At 38.1% G+C, this 13,436-nt stretch overlaps 1 protein-coding gene across 3 annotated transcripts in view; it reads left to right on the top strand.

The window, feature by feature from the left end:
- LOC137608178 (astrotactin-2-like) overlaps positions 1-13,436 on the top strand; it is a 230,328-nt gene that overhangs the window by 124,658 nt on the left and 92,234 nt on the right. For all 3 annotated transcript variants that reach the window (XM_068334322.1, XM_068334321.1, XM_068334320.1), the window contains one exon: positions 3,160-3,297. In XM_068334322.1, coding sequence (XP_068190423.1) covers positions 3,160-3,297 — 138 coding nt within the window. The remainder of the gene's footprint in view (positions 1-3,159; positions 3,298-13,436) is intronic.

Here is a 13,436-nt window from a genome sequence, read left to right as displayed (position 1 = left end):
CAACGGGTTCAGGTAAAACTCTCTTCTTTGGAGACATTGCCCAAGGGGTTGTCTGGGGTGACCCCCCCCCCCCTCCACGCACCCTAACTCACCCAAATGCTTTTACTGCCATTTTAGTTATTTCCTCATTCTTGATGGAGTTATTGTGTTTGACATTTTTGAAGAAGTGCATGACTCAAAGGTCCCATTGAATGTCACCCAGCTGGTCTTCTTGACTTCATAATGCCACAATGTTTTTTGTTTTTTTGTTGTTATTCTTTCCATCTAGATTTAGTCTTGTTTTACCTTTCAGTAATCCAGATGGTGTTTTACTTGGACTCTTGCTTTGGCAAAGCATTTTCTGCCAAATATTGGATGACGTGTAAAACATCAATATAACAGAAAGTGATTTAATATTTCACATTTTGTCTTGTGAATTTCTCTAAATGCCAACTCATTTTGAATTAACCAGCATCAGACTGGAAAAAAAACCATGTTGACATTTTGTTCAAAAAACATGCTGGGAATGTTCAAGAAACACCAGTTTGGAAAGGTAACCAGGAAACAGGTTATTAAATCATGCTTTCGCATGATAGAACCTTCCTTGGAAAGGGGTTAGCTGTGCACAAGCAAGGAGGGGGGAGGACGTTCAGAGCTTCACGGATCACATAGTTTTACAAGTGATATTAATGGATAGATTCAAAAACACAATACAAACTTGTATGTTGTGAACCAATATCCAATCTTTGGTTTGGAATCATGACTAAACGAACAAACCACTCGATCATTTTGATAGTAAGAATACAGAAAGACTTTCCAGGTGCGCCCCCCCCCCCAAACACAAATTGTTCATTTTGTTGCATGGAATGAGTTATGGGCCAGTTTAACGTTATAGATTTGTGCTACTAGCCAGTAATCACAGGTTAAATGTAGTGAGCTTGTTCTCTAAAAATCCTCTTTTCCAATAAAAGTTATTTTTTATAGCCAAATAAATTATAACATTATAATCCTATTCAACAATTACCATTATGACTTATGTTTATTCAGATTTATATCTTAATGTGGTAAACAGGATCGTTGTTCACTGTCACATGAGATTTTGTTTCCGTTGGAAGGAGAAAATACACCATGAAACACGGTTTATGGAGACCCAATATAATGGAGCCATTACATTGGCTATTTACTTCATCAGGAAACATTTAAGCAAAGAGAGTCAAAACATCAAGTCCATGATCACCATGTTGACGGCATGTTTGTTGGAAGAGTCAGTAATCTTTTCCTCTTCCTCTTCCTATTCCTCTTCACACTAAGCTTATGTTGGCTGCTCAGCGACAGTCCACTCAAAGGAAAAACAAAGACACAGAAACACATTTAAGCTTCCAGCTCTCCACTGCCTGTTCAGAGTGCTACTCGGATGGTGCCAGCACACACATTCACATACACACACAGACTCACACAGACACACACAAGCACGCACACACTCGCACATACACACATAGATGACACAATATCCTTTTTGTGTTGAAATATTGTGTATCTACAATGTGAGTGATAGAAAAAAATGCAAAAAACAAACTTTTGCAGAGCACAGATACTTTTAACCATGTTCAAACTCACACAGATAACATCAAGAGAAATACAACAAAACTACCACACAAACTCAAAGTGTTGTCAAGGGTGGAGAAGGGAAAACTCTTTATTCTTCAGATTGACAGACATAGAGTCTTAAGACCATGAAAGATGTGTTCAATCGGAATAAAGATCAAGTTCAGAGCACTTTGTCACCTGAAGTCATGAGGTTTCCATAAGATTAAAAGGATTAACATGTAAGGGATTACCTGCTACAATTTATATATTAATAATGAATATTTTGAAGTCAAAAAACATTTTGAACAGTCCAATTTCAACACCTTCACATTTTTCTGATTCTAATTAATACACTGGCATAAATGTGTTTAATACTCCATTTTGGCAGCCCAGAATGCTCAGTCTTCCAAAAATTAGGTATTGTACATGCTGGATGCCAGCAATATTAACAGTGGATGCATTTATCTTGTAAAGTGAGACACAACATCCTCTCTGTGATGTAGTTAATCTGAGATTCATATCAGACAATTTGATATAAAAGTAAACGCCAAGATTTTATACTAGCCAAACTGTTCGGCTTGGGCTTCACGAGTATGTTTCTTGTTGCCCACCTGCTTGAACACGTCAAAGCATTGCCATGTTTTGTGCTATTTGTGAGTCTTTACCATGTGTTCTTATTCCAAAGAGATGAGTCTAGGGCCCGTGCAGGATGTCCTTCTTCCCGTGGGAGAAGTTTCTCTTCCAAAACGGAATTATTTTGTTCCCTGTCATCACCAACAATCATCATCAAACATTATACACATAACAAGGGACGAGAGGAAAAGGAAAGAGAGGGATAATGTGAATAATTTTTAGATTATTAATAAAAAAGTAGGTCACGTCAGCAACTCATTCTGTTTCCAACTGTGCCATGGATGCACCACATGCTAATATCATTAAAAGTAGTTGCAAACACAGCACCATAAGCTTACTTTCATTGCCAAGACGGCCAAAGAGCTTTCTTTGACTATTACAGAATTTTGTATGTAGCCTTCTACTGTATATAACAGTGTGTTTTCCTCTTTTTTGTTTTAAGCTTTAAAAAAAAACCTGTTTTCAATCATTCAGTGATCTGTATGTTGTGAACTCCATGATGCAAGTGTATTGATTTTATTATTTAACTCTTGTGTAATTTTTTACCTGAACAATACATATCAGCTCGTTTAATGGCTCGAATCTTTTTTCAGCGTACGCAGGTTAAGACTGTCCAAAGGTTGATGTAAAGCACTCAATATACTGAATTGCAAAACTTTTTTGTCTGTGTAAACAAATGTCCAACAGTCGAAGGAGGTTCAGCACTCATCATAACTTTGTCATTACCCTGAATATAAAGCAGGAGAACCGATTTGTGTTCAAGCCTCATAACATAAAATTACAGAATATGAAATTCCAGAACAAAATGTTCTCTCTGTGAAACCTGCCCACATGTTGTTATACCTTATTTATACTTGTCCTTATGCTCATATCTGCAGTTATATATACATATGCATGCAGTTGAAATTGTTAGTTACCAAATGTTAGAACATGACAACAGTCCTCCATGTGCCAACACAGATCCTTCTACAGTCTGGGTCAGGGGTTGTGGTTGCCAGTTAGCAAGAGCTTTGTGGTGCCACCAGTGGAGCTGTCAATCAACCCCATCGCCAGCTGTAAAACAGACGTGTTGGTAACTGAAGATCCGGGGGAGGTCAGGTAAGACCCACTTCATTCAATGCAACACTCTCACTCTCCTACTGTACAAGCATTCTGTTTTCTTTACTCAATTTGGAAAGTAAAAACAAACACCATATCAATCAACGGTGTTTGTGTTTTAAACTCGGGCTCTACGCCTTAGCGTCACAGAGGTACTTCAGAAAGGATATTTGTTTTGTGGAGGGTATAGATCCGAATAATCTGTCTTTGGAGAGCTGTTTGCAGGACATTAGCTTTAGTCTTGCTGTTTTTTTTTGTTTTTTTAACACTTAGAAAGAAGGACACTATATATGAGTTCGCACATGATTATATAACAGGCATTCAGGAATGTCACAGAGTTGTGTGTAATTACAGCTGAGAAGTGTAATTTGTCTTATTTAATATCAACAACACAGGTAAGTAAATATAAAAGAGTGCTTTAAATGCATTTAAACATAATTGCTCAACAAGTATCACAAACATATACATGGCATGTTTGCTTTGTGGTGGTAGTTAGCACACCACCAGCTCTGACCACATGATGATCGGCTGATGCTCTGTTCAGCTCATCCAGAATCTATCCCCTCCTGTGTCATAACACCATCTTGGATGCTTGGTTCTCGGCACCCAGGGGCCGTCCCTGCTGTGATCTCCATTCACGTCTCTGGAGGTGGGCTCTGACAAACGCTCAAACTCTCCCTCCCTCCTTCACACAGCTCTTATCCTCAGCTGAACCCACTGTCTCGTCATCGTCCCCGGAGGTGGGGCTCTGGTCAGAGCTTTGAATCACATCAGTGCTGTATTTTTTTTTTTTTCAATCTGGACTCCAGTCTGGCTGTGTTCTGTGGGAGCCTGCTGGGATGGATTCAGGTGCCTTTTTTTCTCTCAGGCCAGAACATTGGATATAAGTAGTGTTAACAGCAATACTCTGCTTTTCCAGTTTTGCTTTGTCAGCTAATTTGACGCCTAGTTGAACAGCTGTGAAACTAGCTAAGCAGCTAACATATATTGCTGATGTTAGCTGCTGATAATGTATTCCCTCCTGTATGTTCGCACTATGAATTTGACATATTCTGTTGCGCCCTTGAAAGAATCGTTAAAATAAGGCGGTTGGAATAATCTGAAAGGCAAATGGATGGTTTTGTGTTTTTAGATGCCTAAAGTGACTGGCAGAGGCCTACAAAAACTTGACTTCTGGCTTATCAAAAAAAAAAAAAAATGCTCAAAAACAAATCCACTCAGGAAATATGGATTTGGCAATCCAACACTGCGATAAGAAAATGCTGGCAAAGTGCATTGTGTTTTCTCTTCCAGCCTGCCAGTAGGTGCTGGGATGCATCAGTGCAGCTGAGCATCACAAAACCTGTGAGCGTCAGCTGCAGATTAAAACAATCCCCCATCAGGAACCAGTCTGTACCACTTGGGAAGTGACATTTCAATGGAAAACCATATTGTCTTCCATTTACGTCAAACATTTTTCCCCATCTTGCCTGTCAGCACCTTGTCTAAAGTAACAGAGGACGGTTATGTTGATGGTAATAAATGATCATTCTCTTGTAAATTAATCCATTACTTTCCCAATACAAACAGCATTTTAACTATGTTAACTGTGTTACTATGTCAGTGCTAGAAATGCATTGTAACATACTTATGCAAAGCATTCACACTTTACCTGATTGGATCAGTTTTCCGACACTTCTCTGCACCCAGCACTCTTTGTTTAATACCAAAAAAATTCAGTTAAGTCATTTGCAATTCAAAAGCCTAAATCATGGTAATCAATGTCTGTTGTGTATCATTTAAATTGCTGTTGGAAATTGCTATCTCTCCACAATTCCAAAAAATCTAAACTTTTCACAAGCTTAATGAAATCGCCTCAGGAGCAAAGAACTCCCAAGGTAATTTTGCACATCTGCTAATTCTGAATAAAATGGGATTCTGCCTACCTCTCGATTAATTATCCAAGGTATGTCACTTACTTTGAGAAAGCACTGTGATCAGCAAAGCTGAGGAAAAAATAGGACATGTTGTCAAGCAACATTTTATAGTTATTTATGAGCTGCATTTTGATGTGATCAGAAATTTTAGATATATTCAAGTCCAAAAAGGTGAGAGATCACAGTCTGGAGCGAAATTGTCATCTTATATTTTCCCTGACATTCACTCAAGTGCTGCTGTTATTGTGTGATGAATAGACCTTCCAGGGTTACAACTGCTAGTGCAGACTGAACACTTCAGCACTTATCTCTTGTTTACATTGCAGTAAGAACCCCCGCTTGGGTTCCACGGGTTAAGCAGTCCAACAGTGGAAGGACGTGCCCTCGTGGAAATGGCAGCACATCTGCTCTCACCACTTCCTAATACTACACAAGCCTCCACTTTAGAAAGCACTCATTCTACCTGACATGATGCTCCACGTTAGGGCTTCATTTCTAATATACTTTCTTATTTTTCAATGTAGGAATGAATGAATGAATGAATGAATGCTTTTTTTTATTTTGTACATGTGGAGGTAAAACAACAAAATAGACAGAACAGAAAAACAAACAAGACCATTGAAAGTAGACAAAACGATAATAACAATAGTCAAAGCAATGATTCCAATATGTCCAAAATGGAGTAGGTGATGTATAAGCTTATTTAAACCTACCCCTTCTCAACTAATAATCAATAATCTCAAACATGTATAGTCATACATTTGTAAGTACAGTGCGCCCTCGTTCCTTGCAGTTAATGCGTTCCAGGAACCACATGGGATTAACGAATTCCGCAAGAGACCGACAGACTATTTTATTATTTACAGTAATTTAAACATTTATGACCCTCCCCATATTGATATTAAACCACATTCTATCTGTATTACCATTTCCGACACTCTTATCGACTGCTTAAAGCACTTCTCTGTCTAACGTAAGTCCGAGACTCATTTAACATAGCGCACTTCCAGATGCCGTCAGCTAATAGAATGTGCTTACAGTATCACGTGACTGCCGAGCAAAAATCCGCAATGAGGTGAAGTCGCGAGCGTTGATACGCGAATGTGCAAGGGCACACTGTATTGCCCCAGACTTCTGCACAGTAATCTAAATATGGTAAAATGATTAAGCAGTAGAAAATGTGGAGGGATTTGTGGTCCAGAAAGTGCTTTGCTTTGCTCAGAACTGAAATGCTTCTTGATAGTTTGTTTTGTAAATACTGTATGTTACATGAGCTTTCCAATTTATTTTATCATCAGTTATTACCCCAAGAAATTTGTTTTCAGATGCTCTTTCAATTTCAACCCCATCTACATGTATCTACGTTTGTGTTCTTATTACAATTTCCAAATAACATGAAATTGGTTTTACTTAAATTTAATACTTTGCTTCCGTCAAACCACAACTTCAACTTGTAAATTTCAGTACTGACCTTCTCCAGCAGCGCAGGTAAATCAGGTAAAGTAAGACACTATATCTAACACCTCATGGCAACAGGAGATGAACTAGTGAAAGGTAAATCCTTCATCATGCCAGGAAATAAATAACAGCGTTGAAAACATGTAAGAGGAAAGTCACACGAGTGATTAAAATCTCACTTCAGTTGAAATAGTCAGTTAATGTTCTCTATTGGGCTAATGATTTGTTCCTGTAACGTAGGAGGGTCTATCAGATTGTCATGAATAATGCAGACATATCATTATCCAAAGCATTTTTGTGGAACAAAGCCCCCAGGGACCTGATGGAGTTTCTAGCTGATGCACTTTCCAAAAGTGTTTAAGCAGGCGTTGATGTAATCGCTCAGTCATGATAGACATGTTGATGTGGGAAGAGGTGAGCCTCGCTATAGCTGAGGCGTTTAAAAGGATCTATCCCCGCATCCCTTCTAGCCGTCAGCTGACTGATGGAGCCCAAAAACGTTCACAGCAAATCAAGCAAGGTTAAGTGAGTGCCAAGGTTAGTGAAGCAGTTTAACTAAACCCAGCCTTTAACAGTATGCGTTCTCTCTGTTGATATTAAATAAATCAATCGTCACTATGATCAGGTTTCATTAATGAAGGTTTTGGACAGACATACAGAAGCTCATGTTTGTATGTTTGTATGTCTTTCCTTGCATGAAAGGGATTTATTCAGAATTTAGACTTTAACTACATTTTTGGGCCTGTGTGCCAGGATTCAAGACATTCATATCTTCAATTACAGAAATCTGTGCATGTCTTTTAGTATGACTGTAAGGTCAACACTACTAGCTGAGGCAAATGCAAAAACCATTTGTTAATTATGCCCGTCTTTCTGCATCTCAACATCTATTTAACTCTTTCTCCATCTGTTTCTACAATCAATCTGTCTTGTAGAGATACAGTATCTATAGGTCTTTCCCTATCTTTACATCTATTTATGTCTTTCTCCTTCTCTATTTCATCTATTTCTCCATCTTTACACTTTTTATGTTTTCACATCAACATGTACTGTATATTTCTCTTTCTCCATGTGTATATCTATCAATATCTTTCTTCATCGTCAGCTAATCTACATCTACATCTATCTATCTCTTTCACCATCTCTACATTTACGTTGTTCTTTATCTCCACATCTATCTCCCTCTCCAGGTCTACATCTTTTTCTTTCTCTATCTCTACACCTATCTATCTCTTTCTTCATTGCTACATCTATCTTTCTCCATCTCTCCACACAGAACTATAGATGACTTCATGAATGTGTCATAATACAATGATTGAGACATTTTGAATTGTGCTCAAAGACCGGTTGCCTAAATTAGGAACTGCTAATAACCCAGAGCAGCTGCTGACACCTCACATTGGTTATTAATGACCTCACTCTGTGATCAAGTGAACCTTCAAGATGTGCCATTGCTAATAATCTAATGCATGGGGAAAAATTCAACTAGGAAAAAATGAAGTACATGAATCTCCCTCCTACTACTCCAGATCTCCATCAAAAGTATATATCAACTGTCCACTCAAGCCAAAGAACTGATGCATTACTCTCACTTTAATTATTAGGGTTTACCTGTTTTTGTTTTTGTTTTGACCCAGTAGATTTTGCCTTTGTGATTACGCAAAGCTTAAAGAAAATACAATCTATTTAGTGACGAAAGTGCTTGATGAGAGTCAGCATATTTGTTGGGAGCTGGAACAAGAGCATTAATCAAGTGCAGGGATAGACCAATAACGGGCACTGTAATCATGCTGGAGCAGCGGTCTAACTTTGGACTGCGTCACCTGGTCATTCATCATCTAGAAAAGCAAGAGGCAGAGAGAGAGATTAATAACAAGTACATTAGTCAGTGTTTAGATGCAAGCAATGTGCTCCTGTGTCAAGCAACAGGGACCCAGGACTAAAAATATGATCCCGACCAGCTAATAATCTTGACTGTCAAGATTTAGTGTCTTGGTGATGTCAGTAAGAATGGTTCATAATATATGCATTCTAATGGGAATGAAATATAGTTATTATTTCTTTGTCACTGTGGTGTGTTTTATTTTTCTCTTTAATGTATGTGGATCAGTTTTTAGGTTTTGTTTAATAAGCAACGAGAGATGAAACATACAGAATACTTTCCACGCTCTGTGACATGATTTAATATAACAGCATTTTAAGGCACTGTCCATTGGTCTTCCTTAGACATTTCTTTTGCATTAGTTTCCCCAATTTCCTTCCGTCAGGACTGTCTTCCACACTCGTCCTGGAATCGATTGTTTTTTTCATCTTCAGCTCGCTGGCCACTCCATCCCGGAGGAGCAGCAGTTAGCATGCACCTCACAGTGGAGGCAGCCCATTATTTCTGTCCGCCTCACCTTTCCTACTCTGTTTTCCTCTGAATTAAGGAGTCATTCATCAATGGTTTGAGTACCTGCCAGAAAGAACTGATGCGCAGAATGCCATTTGTTGAATAAAAATAGTTGCCAAATAAAAAGAGAAATAAGACATAAAGGACAGAGAGAGAGAGAGACAGTGAATGAGTTGTTTTAGACTTCGGTGTAATAAATAACAGATTCTGTGTGTGAAGCGAGGACTTGACTGAGCCATAACTCCGTGAGGTGCATTAAAGTATAGGAAGACTTTCTTTTGTAAAATCACTAATTTGTCACAAACAAAAACAAAAAACCACAAGAACAAAATATTCTTGCTAGCTTTTGAAATCAAAGAATGTACTGCCTGACCAGTCCTGCTTGTCTGACTAGATGTTTTCCTTTGGTAACTATTTTAACTAGGAGTCTTAAAAAGGCAATTGTGAGTAAGAAATGTCACATTGTGAGGCTGGTTCTGAACATGTCTATCCCAGCAAAGCCTGAACCATGAAATGATTGCCAGAAAAACCCTTTTGAAAATAAAAGCTTTATCGAACCTTCTGCCAAATTTGTAAAAAAACAACAACCCCCAACCATATAAATGTGCATTTGAGATTTAAATTCAAGATTAAAAAAGTGATCTTTTTTTTAGCTCTTTTCTAGAGATTGTCCTAGTAGTAGCTTTTTTACACTGATACTAATTTGCAAGCAAAAAAAGCCAATGTACCTCCTATCTTCTTACATTCTCCTACAGTAGTGAAACATTAAACCTCTGAAATAATCTAAAACACAATTTATACAAAAAACTCTATATTGTTAGACCAAGGAAAGATAAACGAGCGCAGATGCGCTAACAGTAGTGATAGATTTTCTCTGTATTATGCAGCCACATGATGGTGACCCTCTCATCCACATGGAGAATATCCAGCTGTGCAACAGCCAGCCAGTGATTTTTTTAGGAACTCCACAACTGCCTGGCACATCTCAAAAAGGGAAATGCCTCTGTAGGAGACAATCGACCATCTATCAAGGAGTTTGGTTCCAGAGCCAAAGCCACATGTGCATCGAGGTGAGCCCAACTCTTTGATTGGTACCTCTCAGCCCTACACATCAAATCATGCACCATCCCCAAAGAGTGATTGCATTTCCTGTTCAGAGGGTAAGGTTTAATTGCAGAGGTCCACAATGATTAAATCTGTTCCACCTCTAGCCTTTGCCCTGGAGGTATTGACTTGGCTCTGGAACACTAGTAGCTTACCCCAAGCAGATTATTAAGTGGTCGCTGTTAATTTTCTGTTTCTTGCTTCTGTGATGTTTCTGTCTCCAAGGGAAAAAACAGTACTGTGTAGCATCCTGTTGAATGTGCTTTGGCAGTATTGGGTCTGTGGTGTGAGCCACTTGGTATCACATAGGGAGATGTGTTTCTCTTGTTGCCAATAAGTGAAGCACATTGAATTTTGGGCTCTGACCAGAGTCTGACCTTCTCCTCTGTTTTAATATTGATCAAAGCACAGTTAAGGTCTCAGTGTGTCCAGTGATGAAAGGCCAGTTTTCACTGTATTTGGAAAATTTTGGCTCCAGCTCTCTTTAATTGGTCTCTCTTTGGTCCTGGGCCAGAACCACCCTGGACAAGACAGCCACAGTCGTAAACAGCAGATTTAAAATACAAATGTAGTATCAGGCTGTGGTTTGGAGAAAAGAGTGGAGATGTAAGGCAATTTGCTATTTAGTCTTTTTTCTGACCGCATACCGGATTATTGGTTTGTGAGCAAAAGAATTAGACTGATAGTATAAACACTTGGCCTGACCTCACGCTGGTCGATAGTCTTAGAAGCCCAAAATCAATCAAGAATTTTGTTCTTTGGTCCAACACACCAAGAAAGCTGATATGGTTAAGGGAGCGATGTTATTAAGAATGATCACTCAGTCTATTTCTTTTGGAGCTACCTATATCTGAGGTGTTTTCAGGACAAAGTTGGAATAGAAATTGATTTATGTGCTAATCAAAAACTGTGATTCACCAATTGCCCAAAAGGTTAATCCATTCTATTTTTTGCAAATTGATTATCTAATTGTGATTATCATGCATTAAAGTGCTAAAGATTAATGAGATTGTACTACATGTGTGTTGTGGTTCACACAGTTTCTAATCTTATCTACTGTATATTGTCTAAACTTTTTTTTGATCCACCCAAAAAGGTGTAGTTTTTTTTTTTGTCACCTATTAGCCATCTAATAGGCGGTTCAGTCACTTGTTCACTCTGGTTGATTATCGAAGCATCTTGCTACCAGACTCAGTGATAGTAAACTCTTCTACTCAAATGTGAAGTTTAGCTAATAGTAGGATTCTACACTTGCTCACATTAAGTTGCCATTTGACATTAAGTTTTCCTGCTTATCCACTTATCCAGAGTTTGCTGACTGGACTGGATTGAAGCCATTAGGGATACAGTTGAACATAAGCACACAATTCTGTTGTGATTTTTATAAAATACTAAAAGGGGTCATTTGCAGCTTACATGAGTCTGGCCACAAAAATAATAGTTCAGATGACAGATGATTTGTGAAAGAATACACATTAAAGAGTAAAATATTAATACTATCTCTAGTATATTTCTCCATTAAATGGGATCTTGCGTGCTTTTATGCACAAGGCATAGAGGCTTAACTTCATGCACTGTTTAAATCTCCTCACCAACAAGTCAGATAAGTCAGGATCTAATCTTAAATTATGTCCTGTGTTCCTCCACACACGCTGAAGAAGAAAAAGCAGCTGTCCCCCAGATGAATCCTCGTATCCATCGGAACTCCATGAAACATTTATCTCAGGAACTAAAAGTTTAATTTTGTCCTGTCAAGTTTATAATTACAGCTTTTAATTTTGCTGCTTAATTTCCCACGATATTTGCTTAAGTCATATTACTGTGCACGTCAAGTCATTCGAAACAGAATGACTTGACTGTAATCATTTTAGTAAATCATTAAAAAAACACTCGCCCCATTATAACACATGATAATGAAATCTCTTTGAAAGATTGTGCAGCTCTTCTTGATATAATAAGGTAATATAGTGTAGAGGGCTTTATAGAGCAGCAGACCTACTGTGTGACTTCATTTAAATCAAAGAAAATAATTTGTTCAGATGGGAACATTGTTTCCTTCTAATTTACTATTAACATTGAATCACCTTAGGTTTACTTCTACATTTCCTCTGTCATACTTTCTAATTAAAAACTTCAAATTGTGGGAAAACAACAGCTTATCAACTACTACCTCTAAAGAACAAAACCTCATATTATAAAAGGTTTTGTACCAAAACCTTTTATAATCATTTCTTGTTCTGTTCAGGGTGTCCCCTGATTCAGGCAGGGGACAACATTAGTCAGGATGAAATTATGATGAACATAATTTCATCCTGACCAATGTTTCATAGACATATTCTTTTATTTATGCATTATTGGTTGCACATCATCAATCCGACTAATTTCGTCCAGCACAGAGATGTTTGTGACTACCAGAATAAAAGACTTGATATTTTGCAAAGAGAACATTCATGCTGATGTGTTCAGACTTGACATTTAGAAATAGTAATGCCTTGATTAAAAAAAAACAAAAACGTGATATGTCAAACAGCATTCTAAAGGCTGATCCCGCAGTGTCGAACATTATAAAAGAGAAAAGGTAGTTCACCCCAATCTTAAAATACATCTCCTTATATTCATAAAACAGTAAGTATGAAGTATTCTGGCCTTTTTGATGGAATGTAATTGTTTACCTTTCATCCCTCTCTGAAGAAATTGACGTCAATGTACGATTTATTAAAAGTGTTCTGACATTTTATATGCTTATTCTGAAGAGAGGATTACTTAACATATTTTTTTTTCCATTGTTTCAGTGGGTTGGTTTTCTGATTCTTTTATGAATGGATCTTGTCAGGCGAGCGCTCGAGTCCATCAAGACAAGGATACATATGAACAGTGGCGCTACTTTAAAATCAGCCTGGCTCAGCGAGCCATCTGTCTTCCCATTATTCCAGATCCTGTTCTTATTTGTAGAGTCACGTCACCCTTGTAACACACTGTGATCCCTGCAGTGCCACTACAAAACAGAAATGATTCTGTTTCTTTGTGAAACAGAAATATACGGGGATTGCTCACCCCTTCATTCAGCCTGACGGTGGGCATGCAAAGCTGGGTGTATGTCCACAAGCTGAGGTAAACCTTTTCATGCAGGCATTTCTTGGAGGACAATGCACAAGTCCAATACCTGGAAATAATGGAAATAATAACTGTGATTTTTAATCACATTCCTTTTTTGAAATTCATGGTCCCCAGAGAGTGATCCTCCTGACTTTCTTCGCACCACTTCCACC

This window comes from Antennarius striatus, chromosome 15 (assembly GCF_040054535.1).
Source record: "Antennarius striatus isolate MH-2024 chromosome 15, ASM4005453v1, whole genome shotgun sequence".
Lineage (NCBI taxonomy): Eukaryota > Metazoa > Chordata > Actinopteri > Lophiiformes > Antennariidae > Antennarius > Antennarius striatus.
This window is presented reverse-complemented; position numbering and strand designations above follow the sequence as displayed.